Below are 17,503 nucleotides of genomic sequence, written 5' to 3'. Positions count from 1 at the left end.
TTAACATCCCGTAGCATGTACGGCATGGTAACAGGTCCTAATGAGGACATTTGCAATCAGAAGTCATTCCAACGTGTGTGTCTATCATGCGCTGGGGACTTTTCTGAGGACGAAGATTACAGAGGTGGGTAAATCTCACAAAAAAACAAGGCTGAATAATCTTCAGTACCCCATGCTTGCCAAAGAGAAGCAGTAGTAGAGGTTTACGTGCAAACAGTGAACTGAAGTGCTTGAAAAGCTAAGCTTCTGTCTTGAAAATCAGCTCAAATGTTGGGCTCCTGCACGGAAACCAGTACTGTACCACTTTTGGCCTCCCCAAGTCACACGGAAGGAGGGCGATGTGTTGTTAATTTCTCTGGAGGCCTTAAGTTCAAAGCAAACGTCAGTACTAAGCATTTGAATACATGCGGAAGATACTAGGCACCTTCTTATTCGCTCTAGGGGATGAGGACAATAAAGATACACTAAGCAAACAAGACATAATATAAGGCACTACAAGGAGAGTGATACAAAAAAAGAAAGATGAACAAGCCTTTTAAACAGAGAAACTCTGGAGCGGAACACACGGCAAACCCCACTGAAGGTCATGGCCATCTTGTCGGAAACTGTACAACTAGGTACTAAGTCCAGACCTAGAGGGTCTCTGATGTTCTTTTTAAAGACTAGTAGGTTAAAAGGACGGATAAAGGAATTCCTATGAAAATAGTACGAATGTGTGGCTTCCCTGATGCTCCAGTGGTTAAGTTCTCCCAATGCAGGCGGCCTAGGTTCGATCCCTGGTCAGGGAACTAGAGCCCGCGTGCCGCAACAAAGGTCCTGCATGCTGCAACTAAGACCTGGAACAGCCAAATCAATAAATATTTAAAAATTAGAAAAAGTAAAATAAAATAGTAAGAATGTAAAACTTGGTGGCGGGGTATATCCACGGCAGAGTGAAGCGCAGTCTAGCTGACAACAGTTTGTTCTGTGGAAGGTGAGAGAAAAGAGCCCAGACAGGCAGATTTTGTCCACTCTAGGGGATCAGGTATCAGAGGTCCTGGAGAAAAGAGTGATGGAAGGAAAGAGGCATTCCTGAAACAGCATAAACCTGGCAGCCATATGGAGAAGAGACTGAAGGGGCAAGAGGTGGGAAGCAGGAGGTAGAGACCTCTCCAGGCACAGTAACAGGCCTACAGGAGAGAAAAACAAGACAAAAAACGGAGCCGGGATGAGTCATGAAGAAAGCGGGCTGGAGATTCAACAGCAGTCAGGACTCTGAATAGAGAAAACCATTCAAGCCTCAAGGTAAAGATGACTCCAAGGTCGTCAAGTTAAACATGACTCCAAGGTTGTCAAGCTTTAGAGATGGAAAAGTAACAAGTGGACGGGAAAAATCATTTGATTTGTGGGCAGGTATAGATATCAGTGCAATAGAGCAGATACAACTAAATCCCCTTTTAACATATTGAGATTGTGGCACGTTAAAAGGAGATTCATTACAATAAGGGAGCCCAGGAGAATGAGTGCCTACTGAACAGTTGGAAACACTGGAATCCTAAAGCCATGAGAACATTTTGAAGAACTGCAAAGCCTTGAAGAAGTTTGCAAAGGCTTTAAGACACCAAGTAACAGTTATTATACAAAAATACTAGCACCTTTGCGGCCACCTAGAGGGGTGGGAGGGAGGGAGATGCAAGGGGGAAGAGATACGGGAACATATGTATAACTGATTCACTTTGTTATAAAGCAGAAACTAACACACCATTGTAAAGCAATTATACTCCAATAAAGATGTAAAAAAAAAAAACAAAAAAAAAAAACCTAGCACCAAAACAACCTTGAAATTTTCCCAACAGTCTGTGCTGCTTTATGCCTCCAGGCTTCTCCATATGCTGACCACTCTGCCGGGAATGCCCACCTCCTATCCAGTATTGGGAAATGTTGCTATCCTTTAGGGTCAGGCCTCAGTCTAAGAAAACAGGGATATGCATATACATTATTACTTCATAGCTTTGAAGGATTAGAGAACCAGGAAACAGAGGCAGGTATAGATATCAGTGCAATCGAGCAGATACAACAGTCTCTTATTAGGAACAGGGGATTGAACTGGGAGCATCACCCCAACCTACACCCCGACCGCAGCTCTCAGAAGAAATCAGACCGCCGCCCAAAAAGGAAAGGAAGAGAAGAAAGAATAGGTCGCTCACACCATTTGCAAACACCACACCTAGATAAAATTCACATGTGTATTTAAAAAACAACAACAGGGCTTCCCTGGTGGCGCAGTGGTTGAGAGTCCGCCTGCCGATGCGGGGGACGCAGGTTCGTGCCCCGGTCCGGGAGGATCCCACGTGCCGCGGAGCGGCTGGGCCCGTGAGCCATGGCCGCTGAGCCTGCGCGTCTGGAGCCTGTGCTCCGCAGCGGGAGAGGCCATGGCGGTGAGAGGTCCGCGTACCGCAAAAACAAAACCAAACAAACAAAAAAACAACAACAACCCTATGTAATAAGGAAAAGATCATCTTCCAGAATATTCAGAGAGAGAAATGACCTCTGGACATTCTCTACAAAATAAGCTAAAAGAAAACTTTAGGGAATAGATTTATGGCTGCAACAGAATGTAATACAACATGGACTCTTAAAGAAAGATAAAACAAAGGTAAATAATAAAAGAAAAAGAAGGCACAAAGATAAAACCAATTTAAAAAATACACAGAGGAAAGATGAACATGGAGAGCAAAGAAAAGATAACTAAAATATTAATCATTGCTCCTTAGGGAGGAAAAAAGGTCAAAATTCTGTAGAAAGAACAGTAATCAAAAATAAACTTGAAGAAAACTGTCTGTGCCTGGTTGGGGCGGGGAGGTGTTGTAATACACATTGAGTTAAAAAGCAAATTCATCAAGCTAATCATAACAGAAGGAATGATGACATTAGACTATCACCATTTTGCTTCCTAATGAAATGATGGATCAGGACAGTGCCCACCACCGGCTCTAAAACCCTCAGGTGAAGGTAGACACTCCTAAAGCACAAATCAACCTGACGAAGCCCAAACTGAGTCACTGATCCATCTCAACATTGTAAACTGAGAGACAGCTGGCATCCTGTGCGTCCTGAATCTGAATCAGATCAAGCCGCTGCATCCAACTGCCAGTTTACAGAAGGCACCACAGGTATGCAATCAACAAAATCCAGACTATGGGAAATTCAACAGCACAACAGACCTTGGTTTTTTGTTTTTTTGTTTTTTTTTAAAAAAAAAGCCACTCCGGAGGAGGGTAAATACGCCAGGCGTTCAGCTAGGACCCTAACTGCTACACCCTGAGAGTTTAGAGTATACCAGAAATAGACCAGCCCAAAGCCCAGTTGGGAAGGATGTAAATCCCTGACTGATCTACACGTGCTCGATCCCCTTCATCTAACTGCCTGCCCAGAGCAAAACTCTAGAACTAGCTTGGTGTCATGCAGAGCCTCAAATTAACTTCACAATTTTATATACAGTAGGTGGCACGTAAGGCAACAGTTGTGACTAAAATCCAAGATAATATGTGGATTCCCTGTGAGTCTACTTTTATTGCCTTGGATTATTATCTTGTACAATAATATGCTCAAGTAATTAAAAGAGATGATTGAGGTTAGTAAAATTGATAAACCTCTGGTGAGGCTCATTTTTAAAAGGGTAGAGCAGATTTTCAGTATCAGGAGTGAGAGAACATCACTACAAATCCTACAGGAAAAAAGAGGGTATTATGAACAACAGTATGCCAATAAATTTGAAAATTTACATGAAATAGACAAATTTCCAGAAAAACTCCAATCAAAACTGACACCTAAAATTTTTAATCTGAAAAATTCTATAACTATGAAAGAAAAACTTCCCCATAAAGGAAACTGTATCATTATTTTAAAATGAAATAACATCAATCTTATCCAAGCTCTTCCAGAGAAAATACAAAGATAAAACATTCCATGATTCATTTTATAAAGCCAGCATAATCTTGATAGCAAAGTATGACAAGGACATCCTAAGAAAGTAAATTTTTAAGTCAATCTCATTTATGAATATAGATGCAAAAACTCTAAACAAAATACCAGCAAACAAAATCCAGGAATCCAGTAATACATAAAAAGAATACTTGGTCCTTGCCAGGTTAGTCTTAGCACTAAAAAATATAGTATATAATTCACTACAATAACAAAATAACCAGAAAAATCACACTATCACCTGAGCAGAAACTGGAAAAACATGGGATAAATTAACAACCAATCAGTATTTTTAAAAATTCATCCATGCGGGATAAAAGCTAGGAACAAAAGGAAACTTCCCTGAATCTAATAAAAAAATATTCAAAACAAAACAAGTCATTCTTAATAGTGAAATATTGAAAACTTTCCCTCTGACATCGGGAATGATACAAAGATGCCTCCAATAACCACTACTATTCAACAAACATTTACACTTCTTAGCCAATGCAATAAAGTAATGTACAAGAATTAGAAAGGAAACAATAAAAATGTCATTATCTGCAGACAACATGAGTGTGTTCAACACGACATCCAAAAGAATCCTCAGCTAAACTATTATAATCAATTAATAAACTTAGTAAGGTTGGTGAATACAAAGTCAATATACAAAAGTTAACTGTAAAAAAACATGGCAACTGTATTTCTACCTAATGGTAACAATTTAAAAACAACACTTAGGGTGTCCCTGGTGGCGCAGTGCTAGAGAATTCGCCTGCTAATGCAGGGGACACAGGTTCCAGCCCTGGTCCCAGAAGATCCCACATGCCGTGGAGCAACTAAGCCCGTGTGCCACAACTACTGAGCCTGCGAGCCTAGAGCCCGTGCTCCGCAACAAGAGAAGCCACCGCAATGAGAAGCCTGTGCACCGCAAGGAAGAGTAGCTCCCGCTCACTGCAACTAGAGAAAGCCCGAGCACAGCAACGAAGGCCCAACACAGCCGAAAATAAATAAATAAAATAAATTTATTAAAAAAATAAAAATTAGGGCTTCCCTGGTGGCGCAGTGGTTGAGAGTCCGCCTGCCGATGCAGGGGACACAGGTTCGGGCCCCGGTCCGGGAAGATCCCACATGCCGCGGAGCGGCTGGGCCCGTTAGCCATGGACGCTGAGCCTCCGCGTGTGGAGCCTGTGCTCCGCAACGGGAGAGGCCACAGCAGTGAGAGGCCCACGTACCGCAAATAAATAAATAAATAAATAAATAAATAACAAAATTAAATTAAAATTAAAATTAAAACACCACTTAAATAGCATTAAAAAAATCAAACACCTCGAGGCTTCCCTGGTGGTGCAGTGGTTGAGAGTCCGCCTGCCGATGCAGGGGACACGGGTTCGGGCCCCGGTCCGGGAAGATCCCACGTGCCCCGGAGCGGCTGGGCCCGTGAGCCATGGCCGCTGAGCCTGCGCATCCGGATACCGCAAAAAAAAAAAAAAAAAATCAAACACCTAAAAATAAATCCCACAAAAAATAAATCCAACAAAGGATATACACGGCCTCTACAAAAAAAACCTAAAACATATTGAGAAAAATTAAGAACTAAACAAATGAACTAGATGAACAGATACTGTAAAGATCTCATTTCTCCTCCAAAATGAACTATAGAATCAGCCAAAACCCAATAAAAATTCCAATAAGGTTGTGTGTGTGTGTGTGTGTGCGTGTGTGTGTATGAAAAACTGACAAGTGGGTTCCGAAATTATACTGAAATGCAAAGGACCTAACAACCAGAACAATCCTAAAGAACGCAAATGAGAGAACTTACCCTACTGGATACCAAGCCATAGTCTAAAGCTGTAATAATCAAGACAATGTGTTGTCAGCCCAAGGACAGGCACACAGACCCATGAAACAGAACAGGTCGTCAAGCACACATTTATGAGCATCTGATTTACAACAAAGGTGGCACTTCAGAGCAGTGGAGAGAGGGCTATGTTTCAGTAAATGGCACTGGGTCAACTGAATCGCCATTTGGGGAAAAAAAGTTAACCTTGCCCCTACCTTATACCACACACAAAATTAAATTCCAAATGGAACTGAGGCTGACCCTAAGAAATATATCACCAAATTCCCTTCTCCTCTGGCTTCAAACTGAGTTAGGCGGCAGGAGATTGAAGGTAGGGGGAGAATGAAGTCAGGATGTTTATCCCCCAGGCCCCTCCCTGCTAGTTGTCTGCTTCCCTCTAAAGGCAGCCACAATTCCTACCAGGAAGCCCTCTCCACATGGCATCCTCTCCCAGCTGAGGTAACAGCTCTTTGTTCCTTTAAAGATGAAGATGGGTCCAGGGCTCTCAGCCATCACTAGTGCTGGGATACTGCAACATTTCTGCATCTGTTTTCTAAACTCTATTCACATGTTTGTAAATCGTCCCCTTATTAAATTCACAGAATACCTAGTTAGAGGGCCTTCTGTTTCCTGCTGGAATCTGACTAACTTAGGCATTATCTAGAAAAGCTGAAGATACGGGTTAAAGATATGCATGTCCTATATCACCCAGAAATTCCACTCCTAGTTATATACCTTCTAGAAAGCAATGCTTATGTGCACCAGGACATGTCCGAAACTGTTCACAGAAGCACCGTTTGTACAATAATAGCCACAAACTGGAAAAATAAAATGCCCAAAGACAGCTGAGAGGATAAATAAATTGGGTCAAAAATCTTACAATGGAACATTACATTCCACAAAAAGGAACGAAAACACTCAAACTTTTATAGTTCAGGGCCCTTTACCACTCTTAGAAATTGTTAAAGAAAATTGTTAAAGATCCTAAAGATCTTTTGTTTTATATATTTTTACACAAATATATGTACATACATAGTTTTTAAATGTGTATTCATTTAAAAATAACAATAAATAACATTTCTTATGAAAAATAACCTTTTGTTTTCCAAAATAAAAGTGAGAAGAGTGGTACGGTTTTATATTTGCAAATCTTTTATTGTCTGGCTTAATAGAAAACACTCAATTTTCTTAATAGAAAGCACTCAACACTCTGTTTCAGCATTTAGTCTACTGTGATGTTGTTTTGACTGAAACACATGAAATTAGCCTTACACTGATATTTAACTGGAAAAGGGAGGAGTAGTTTAACAGCCTTTTCATGTAATTATAGATATTCCTCTTAGATACTATACCAAAACTTGACAAGTAAGAATTTCTTAAAGATTAGATACAATGTAGCATCTGACACCCGGTCCATGAACTTTTCATACTCTGTTACATACATCAAATCCATTGGCTAAGCTTGCACAGGTGAATGAATCTTTTACCCAGGCATGATTTTCTAACATCATGTACACATCATTTGGAAAACTCTGGTTCAATGAACTGTTCAAGTCTTCCAAATGATGACATTTCACACTATATGACATTAAAAAAAAAAAAATCACATTCATTAATATTGCCATCTATCTCTCATCAGGAAGGTTTTAAGTGTTGACAAGCTGTCAAGTTCACAGTGGCAGATACAAATTCTAATTTTCATGTGAAAACTCAAATTTTATCATTGTCAACAAATACATTCAATTGTTTCCTTTAAAATGACAGGCTCACTTTGTTCATTTTCAAGAAAATGTCTGCCAAATACCCCAGTGTGAATTAATCAAAGGTTATCTATCAGCCATTCTATCAAATAAAAGGTAGTCTATCAAAAAAAGTAGCAAGTTTAGTTTGCAACTCAAATAGCTACACACGTGGTTTTTTTCAAAGCAACCATCCTAGTTCAATATGCAGCAGAAGTGCTTTAGCATACTTATCATTTCATCACACAGAATATTAAAAGACGTGTTCTCAAGAGCTGAAATAAATTCAATCATTCCTCCTGCTTTACCAAGGACATTCTGGAGTGAAACTGGATTAGTATGACCACCAGTACAGTTTGGGGTCACTGCTTTTACCCACGATAAGGTGTCAGCAGTTTTCCTCACCGTTGCTTTTACACCATCAGTACCAATGTCAACAATAAAAGGGCAAATAAAGTCTTCAATAATCACGAAAATAGTTTGGACCTCAAGGATCCCATGAAAGGGTCTTAAAGAAACCCTAGGAGTCTGTAGAGCACCCTTTGAGAACAACTGAGTTACATCAACACAAAGTAATACGGGTGAATCTTAAAATTGTAATGCTGAGCAAAAATACACAAAAAGGTATGTATTAAGAGAGGCATTCATATAAAAATTCATCAACAGGCAAAACTAAACTATATTTTTAAGGAATGCATACTTAGTTTGAGAAAACACACTGGGAGATTTTAAGACACTTCTCAATAATCAACAGACCAAGAAGAGAGAAATTAGTAAAGTTTAAACACAATTAAAAAACTTAGTCTAACGGCCACATATAGAACTCCACACCCAACAGAAAACACATTCTTAAACACACAGAACACTCATAAAAACTGACAATATGCTACATGAAGCAAGTCTCACAAAAACAAGGTGTGTTATTATATGGACTATATTAATGTAATTAATTTAAAAATCAATAACACAAAGATAACTTAAAAAACAACAGGAATTTTAAAAGTATACTTTTAAATGGTTCATAGGTTAAATAAGGAATAATAGAAGCTAGAAAATATTTAGAACTGAACACTAAAAATACTACATGTCAAAATGTGTGAAGTAAGCTAAAACGTAGTAGAGAAGACATCTGCAGTTTTTAAGTAGTTTTATTAAGAAGATGAAAATTAATGACCTGAGAAGGTGGAAGTTGGGGAGATTAAATCCAAAGAAAATATAAGGAAATAACATAACCAAACCTGTTAGTAACTTACCTAAATGAACATATGTTATGTCTTATCTATAGAAATATGTCCCAATGGACTTCCCTGGTGGTGCAGTGGCTAAGAATCCGCCTGCCATTGCAGGGGACACAGGTTCGAGCCCTGGTCCGGGAAGATCCCACATGTTGTGGAGCAACTGGGCCCGTGAGCCACGACTACTGAGCCTGTGCTCTGGAGCCTCTGAGCCACAACTACTGAGCCTGTGCTCTAGAGCCCTTGAGCCACAACTACTGAGGTCCGTGTGCCTAGAGCCCGTGCTCCGCGACAAGAGAAGCCACCACAATGAGAAGCCCGTGCACCGCAACGAAGAGTAGCCCCCGCTTGCCGCAACTAGAGAAAGCCCGTGTGCAGCAACAAAGACCCAACACAGCCAAAAATAAATAAATAAAAATAAATAAACTTATTTAAAAAAAAAGAAAAGAAATATGTCCCAAAGGTCCTATCCAAGTTATTATAGTGTCTATACCATGGTACCTCAATTGATCAATTTCAAGTGCTGGGTGAATTCCAAAGCCCAATACTATACCCTTCACTCAGTGTTCAGCAGCCACGGCCATCCACAGTCCCATTCTCTTAGTAGGTTTCTTTAGAGTCAAGCGCTCCAACGTGAATCTTCCATGGGAACCCTTTCTCCACCCCACTAATTGAAGGTATGATCCTCCCAAACCCTCACCTCTGCTGTGACCTTAGTACTTCAAGAAAAAACTCAAGAGACTTCCCTGGTGGCGCAGTGGTTAAGAATCTGCCTGCCAATGCAGGGGACACAGGTTCGAGCCCTGGTCCGGATAGATCCCACATGCTGTGGAGCAACTAAGCCCATGCGTCACAACTACTGAGCCTGCGCTCTAGAGCCCGCGAGCCACAACTACTGAGCCCGCGTGCTGCAGCTACTGAAGGCCACGTGCCTAGAGCCTGTGCTCCGCAACGAGAGAAGCCACTGCAATGAGAGGCCCGCGCACCGCAATGGAGAGTAGCCCCCGCTCATTGCAACTAGAGAAAGCCCACGGGAAGCAACGAAGACCCAACGCAGCCTAAAATAAATAAATAAATGAATTTTTTAAAAAAGAAAAAACTCAGATTCTCCTTCTGTAAAGCCCAGGGGGCCGTGCTTTGAAAAGAAACCCAGAAATTCACTCCTGTTGTCCCCGAATTAAGCTGGAAAAAAAATCAAACAAACTCAATAAAAGATACTTGCAAAGTCTTAGAATTATCATGAGAAATGGCTACAAATAAACTAAATTGTCTTTTCCCTCCTCCTTCCCTTTTACCCACAACTTCCTCCCCCTTTCTCTTTCCCTCCTCTCTCCTCCCTGCAGCAGCCCTCGAGGGCAGGGTGGGGTCTGGGGACAGACAGGCTCCTTTGCAGCACTCCACAGCTTTTTGGTTACTTCCCTGCATTTCCAGTCCTTTGCAATTCACCGCACCAGGCATCATCCAAAATTGATTCACCTCTCAAATCTCAGATGTCAACATAATGATCTGACCACAATCTCTTAACTTCCCAGTTTTCTCACTCCCTCTCTCCACTCCTTCCTCTCCAGACAAAAATGTGGCCACCTTACACATTCTGTTATTCAGTCTCAGCTGGATTCCCAATGCTGCTCTCCAATTGTTTTCTTACCCTTGGCTTCCTCCCCTTTCCAAACCTTATGCATTTTCAAGCCACCTTCCGGACCCTGGTGCCTCTTACCCTTACTTTGCATCCTAACTCATAGAGAAAAAAATAAAATAAAATAAAAGAGACCACCAGGCTTGATTCAGACTACTCTGGCAAAGGTCATGAATGAACTACTCATTCTCAGATGTTCCCATGGCTAGCTCCCTCCTATCAGTCAGATTCCAGCTCAGATGCTACCTTCTCAAAGAGCCCTTCCCTGACCCGCTGGGGAAAGCCATCCCATAGTCCTGTTTTAATCCGTATAGGATGTACCACAAAGGCAGGGATCTGGCCTGGCCTGTTCACCACACTCTCTCCAGCACATAGAACATAGTAGGTGCTCAGTAAACATCCACTAAATAAACTAATTCTATGGGAAAACGACTTCTGCTTTGCTGAAGTTCTGAATTATACATGGACGTTAGTACCACACTCTTTGCAAAAAATTCAACTTCTCTTTTCCAAATTCAGACCATTAGTGTCAACCTTCCCCTCTACTTCTCTTCATTCTAAATCTACATTCTATCTACCCTGCCTTCTTTCTTTTCTAAAATTTATTTTATTGAAGTATAGTTGATTTACAATGTTGTGTTCATTTCTACTGTATAGCAAAGTGATTCAGTTATACACACACACACACACACACACACACATTCTTCTTCATAGTCTTTTCCACGATGGTTTATCACAGGATATTGAATATAGTTCCCTGTGCTCTACAGTAGAACCTTGTTGTTTATCCATCTTATATATAATAGTTTGCATCTACTAATCCCATACTCCCAATCCATCCCTCCCCCCTGCCCTTGGCAACCACAAGTCTGTTCTCTATGTATGGGAGTCTGTTTCTGTTTTGTAGATAAATTCATTTGTGTCATATTTTAGATTCCACATACAAGTGGTATCATATGGTATTTGTCTTTCTCTTTCTGACCTACTTCACTCAGTATGATAACCTCTAGGTCCATCCATGTTGCTGCTAATTACCCGGCCTTCCTTAAATCATTGCCACCCGTGTCTACCATCCCTTCAAGCCTCTTTTGGCATTAGAGATTCTTTCAGTATCTGGCTTGCATTTTCCTCTCAACCCCGATCCCTTATTACTTTCGGGAACTTCTAGATGGTCACGACACCGTCAGTGACTGTGACACATGTGTCAACTGCTAACCACAGGACAACCCCAGCCTCAATCTCACCCTGAACTGTTTCCTCTTAAAAACCTCAGCATTCAGCTTTCCGACTTCCCTGTACCCGATGACCTTGGTCTTGCTCCTCACTGAAACCTCTAAGCTTGCAGCCCCGCCACTTTATACCCTGGATATACACTGGATTTCCTACCAGTCTGTATCCTACCACTAATGCAACTCTTATCACCATATGAAAGTCCCTTGTCTTTCTGCCACACGCTCTCCCCCCTCTTATTAAGCTCCAGAGCACCACTACACAAAAGTCTCAAATACCATTTTAGTATATTTAATTGCAGATTGGATTATTTAAAATTATGGGCTAAGATGTAAAGCAAAGCAAGACTTGGGTAAGCAAGGGACAATCTTTCTATCTTTAATAGAAATAGACATGTTAAACAGAGAGTATGTGAGTATTCCACATTGATTAGGACAGTACGTATAATTCCCATTAATTCCCAGTCACCACTTCACATGATTACTTAGAGGGCATACTTACATAGATAAGTCCTGAATAGTAACGATCCTTCAGATTATGCAAAACAGAAGCTTCATTCAAGCACGTCAATTCTGCCATATCCTCCACCTTGGAAAACTTAGGTGGGTTCATCTTCTGAATATCATCTTTGTTGACCATCGCTTTCTTTCCATTCTCCGCCAACTCCACCATAACTTCATCTCCCCGCTCTTCTTTGATACTAGCTGCCTCGAAACCATGGCGTTCTGATGGAATCCACACCAGCTTTTTAGCCGTCCAATCCGCCTGAGTGGCAGGGTTGTAGATGACCGCCCTGTCCACAAAGAGATACCTCTCCGGATCTTCAAGTCCAGTTCTCTGTGCCATTGTGAACAGAAGGGATCCAAGGGCGACTGCCTCTGCGAGAAGAGGAGGAGGACAAAGTCAGATATTCCAAAATATACGATGGTTCACAAATTTTACTCTTCTAAGAAACCTGAAACAAACGCTTTGGTAAACAGAAAGCGTGAACTTTGAGTGAAGGAGCTGCGGTAGCCCTCTCCATGGCCGTACTAACTGGGTTTCCAAGGTAAATTTCAGGCCTGACCACAAATGATGACTCTGGTCGTCTGAGGACCACTCAAGATGTAGCCTGTCGCTGACGGCTGGAAAACAAGCAGGAGGGAAAAGCAAAGTTCCAGTTTCACCCCTTTTTCCCTCTCCATCTCCTATTTCACCCTTACCACAAATTAAACAGGGACTTAAGAAGGGAAAGGAAAAGGAAGAAAAAGAAAACAAAGTTTCATGACAAAAGGCCCATGGAGTGCTGCTGGACCACCAGGATGTACTGATAGCTACAGAAATGCACGGTGGCTGCCAGCAGACCGACCCTCAGGTCTAGAATGTGCCTCCCATCCTACCTTCAGACAACAGACTCGACGTTCTTCCTTACAATTACCGCAAGCCAGCCCCCTGCAGCTTCGCTACGGCCCACGTGGCCTCAGTGTGATCACGAGACCACAGGGGATGAGCGTGTAAGTTGGCATCACACCCAGCCTTTCAAGTATGTGATGGGGGCTGTTCAGGTCTCCACTCCCAGGCCCACAGCTGCTCCCCGCCAGTTCCTCTCCTGCATCCCGTCCTTCATCAGGACTCACTCCTCCACTCTGGTCTCTCGCCTCTAAACAGACTCCATGCCCCTTTAGAGTGTGGGGACTGGAAGCAAACAGAATATTCCAGACACAGTCTGACCAGTGCAGAAGGAAAGGAACTGTTCACAGCCTTAGGCCACACTGGGGAAAGCACTGCTTCCGTGACTTTTACAATGAACAGTATCTCAAGACCTAAGTGGTTTGCTGAGTGCTCATTTACGGCTGGTTCACAAGGAACTGTCAGCGAAAGCCCCACTCATGGTCCTTGAAGCTGCTTCTCCTCTTATACTCGTGGGATTGACTTTTTGGATCAAAGGACAGGATTTTACATTCGTCACTCACCTTTCTGACATGACTCGTCATTCCTGCCCGACACTACCTTTCTGGAATCCAACACCATCATTAAATACTTCTGTCATTACTCCAAATTCCAGGTTATTACAAATCTCATCCAAGTCAATGAAAGAAGGCAAGTGAGTAACCATCAAACCCTCCCAACTTTTCCCTCTCCCCAAAATGATGGGGATTCTTGGTAGGCAACAGAATGGAAGGCTGCAAGGGAAATCATAAAGTCATCCAAAGTTGTTATGAGGTTCTTAACCTCGAGGCTGTAGACAAAGTTCAAGCTCCATGAAATCACTGAAATGGTCTAAAAACGTTGTACAACTTTCTTGTCTATCTGTGCTTTTCTGAGAACACGTATAACTTTCTTCGGATTCTTAAAGGGATCTATTTATCTTTGTCCTAAAAGATTAAACACTGATAGTGGGTACAAGATACTAGCCCTTTCAGTCCCAGTAAGAAGGTACTAGAATCAAATAGCTAAGATTCTTTAGAAACTGGTTGTTAACAATGTAAAGGATTACAAACACTCATGCCCTGGGGCATGGTTCTCAAACTTTGGCAAGGGCGTCAGCAACACCTAAAGGGCAGACCGCTGGGCCCCATTGCCAGAATGTATGATCCAGTAGGTCTGGGGTGGAGGACCCGATAATTTGCATTTCTAACAAAAACTCCCAGATGCTGCTGATAATGCTGGACCACACTTCGAGAACCATTCCTCCACAGTTCTCTGGTTGCCATGGTGAACCACTGTTACTACCAGGTATGCTGGAGTAGAAAAAAAGGTTGAAAACCAATGTTTTAGACTAATTCATAACCTGACTTAAAGGATATGCTAACGTTTCAAGGAGTATACACTTGGATAAAACAAAAATCACAAAACAGAATAAAACAAAAAAATCACAAAACATGTAACATTAAGACTTCTACCGATAGAATTGCTAATATGCTCTCTAACTATACTTGCAGTTGCCTTCTTAGGCATCCATGTGGGAGAGGGCAATAGAGAAAATATTCAAGCACACATGGACATTCTGAAGAATGGTTTCAAAAACCCATCACCTCTCTGGACTGCACTGATAAGATTATTAACAAGTTTTCTGTCTTCCCAACCTATACACTTGCTACCCACTGCTAGGAAGAGGATGGCTCTGAAATGGGAATTATCTTGGATGAATGTGGATACAGACAATAGGACACACTCTGCCTTAGGAAGGACAGTCTCTTAAAAGAGAACATATCCAACTAGAACAAAATACGATAACAAGTTACTCTTATTCTTATTAGGTATAAACTGTATACCCCATACAACACTTCAGAAACTGCCTTGCTGCCTGTATGTATGCACACATTACTTTTACATTAGACATGTAATTATATGCTTAGATTTAGCAAGTGACTATAAATTACAGTAACTTAACAGGTCATTTCTAGGGCAGGTCTTTTTTCTTTTTTTAAAAGTAAATCATGGATTTATCAATTATTTGATCAAATCAACACATTTTAAATTTATCAGTATGTCCTTTTTCTAGGTGGGGAACCACCTATAATTTAATATAAGGGAAAAAACCCCACAAGAGATCACAATAGTGTGGTTACAATATGCTCCCGATTTTGTGGGGGGGGGGAAATTACATAAACACTTTTTTTTCTTTTTGTTTTAAAAGAAACAAATAGTCATTGGGTCTTCACTGGGTAGTGGGAAAACAAACTACTTTTAATTTTTACTTTTCCAGAGTTTTCTACAACTAACTAAACACTATGAGGATGGTTTCCTGTCTTTGCCATACGGTGAGCTTACCCCCTGGTCCACAGGAGGGCCTCTATATACCTACTGATCAATACTACATGAATGGTGCCGACCCTCAGTGTAAGCTTCAGCTTCTCCTCCACCGCCAAAAGCTAACCATTCCTTCAAATCCTAACCCAACGCCACCCTTTCAGAAGTTCTCTTCAGGTCAACCTGGCAATTCAATCCTTAGCCTTCTCCTAACATTTTGCACCGCTCTCCTGGCATTCTTCTAACCCTCCCTCGCCTTTGTACCAGAGGACTCAGGTAGTAGGTGCTCAAATCCTTGTTTAGTTGACAGAGTCCCTGAGGCCAGTGAAGATGTTTTGTTCATCTTAACTCTTCACTTGTGGTTGCCAAATATGTTGTATTTTTTTCATTCCATTGTACATTTGGTACCTAATCTTGATAATGCTGGTATTTAATAGGGAAACCTCTCCCAAATGCTTTGCCTTTCGGAAAGGATAATACTAGAATTTTGAAAACAGCAGATACTGTTGTTACATACCACTAATCATGGCCAGGCACGATTCTAAGCAGGTTATGTATGTATTAACTCTTAATCCTCACAACAGCCCTACGTGGTAGGTACTATTCATATCTCCATTTTACAGATGAGGAACCCAAGGTTCAGAGAAAGCCAATAACTGGCTGGAGGTCACAGAGCTAACGAGGGGCAGAGCTGGGAGTAAACTCAGTTCAGCTCCAGAGCACATGCTACAAGGATGGAAGGTGAGAAGGAGAAAACTTTGAAGGGCATGTAGTACACTACATACTGCCTCTCGATCAATTATCAATCATGGCTTCAAGAGTACAGGCTCAGGGAATTCCCTGGCGGTCCGGTGGTCAGGACTCTGTGCTTCCACTGCGGGGGGCCGGAGTTCGATCCCTGATCTGGGAACTAAGATCCCACAAGCCGGCCAATGAACGCACTAGCACAATCTAGCAAAGGCTTTGTATTTTATAGAAAAAAAAAAACCTATATTGGGGAAAAAAAGGAATAAACAGGAACATCTTTGCAACAGACAGAATCTGAAGGTTCTTGGTGTCATCTGAAATAACTGCCTAATTACAGGTGAATCATTTATCTGTGCACAAATTAGCTCCCTACAGAGCCAAAGCCCCATCCCCTTCATTTGCTTTTAGACACACACACCCCTGGGCTCCATCTCCAAGGCCATTTTAGACTCTCAATGAAATATCACCCAGGAAACTTCTCGACTGCCTCCCAGCACCTACTATAGGTACAGGCACAGAAAAACAGTTTTATGAATATCTTGCATATATATATATATATATATATATATATATATATATATATAAAGCCAAACAAAAATGATGGATAAGGGATCCATATGATAGCGCATCTCTCTAAGACGGATAAGCTAAAACAGAATTGTCCCAATTTGTGTAACGCTACCACAGAGGTCACTTACATTACAGAGACCTGTAAGTCTGTTCATTCATCAGTATTCTGTTCAACCGAATGAGCAGAAATACAAACTAAGTGCAAAAGGACACTATCGCTATTCATGGCCCAAGCCACCTCTGTGAATATCTTTACACCGTGTTAAATGTTTCTGAAACGTGGAGCCGACACCAGGAATTTTTATTCTTCCTATATGACAAGTAAGTACATCAACCGCTGAAGCCTGTAGTCTTTCACCATACAACGTGCCCTTCAAAATTTCCTCCATCTCACCTTCCATCCAGCCTGTCTTCATTGAAATGATTTCCCTAAGGAGCCCAAATAAAAAGCCAACCTCTCGGGTCACATCCCTTTGCAGCAAAAGCTAGTGCTATATCACACAATTACACCATATGCTTTCTCCAGATAAGGACGAGAAAGAACTGAATTTAAGATGCAGAAGTAAGGAGCTGCATAAAATGGCCACTTTTCCAGCGTCCGTGACAGACAGGGCGTACTTAAACATCAAAAGCATGGAACTGAAAGAGTAATTAATAAAGGTGGATTGATGAAGGAAATGAAACAATAAATACATTAAAGTTTTCCAGAGTGAGATACTATCAAGAATAATTAAGCCTGACTCAAAGAATCCTCAGCTTCAATGTTAAAAAACAAAAATCTCAGCAAAGCCGAAGTATTATATTTGGTATTATATTATTCAGCGAAAAC

General features: G+C 41.4%; 1 protein-coding gene across 1 annotated transcript in view; it reads right to left on the bottom strand.

Annotated features, from left to right (window-relative positions):
- MYH10 (myosin heavy chain 10) overlaps positions 1-12,506 on the bottom strand; it is a 128,165-nt gene extending 115,659 nt beyond the window's left edge. Inside the window, exon 1 of the mRNA XM_022596171.3 lies at positions 12,127-12,506. Coding sequence (XP_022451879.1) covers positions 12,127-12,471 — 345 coding nt within the window. The 5' untranslated portion in view covers positions 12,472-12,506. The remainder of the gene's footprint in view (positions 1-12,126) is intronic.
- Between the last annotated feature and the right edge of the window lie 4,997 nt (positions 12,507-17,503).

This window comes from Delphinapterus leucas, chromosome 19, assembly GCF_059928025.1.
Source record: "Delphinapterus leucas isolate spDelLeu-1000000601 "Yukka" chromosome 19, BTC_Dleu_Yukka2, whole genome shotgun sequence".
Classification (NCBI taxonomy): Eukaryota; Metazoa; Chordata; class Mammalia; order Artiodactyla; family Monodontidae; genus Delphinapterus; species Delphinapterus leucas.
This window is presented reverse-complemented; position numbering and strand designations above follow the sequence as displayed.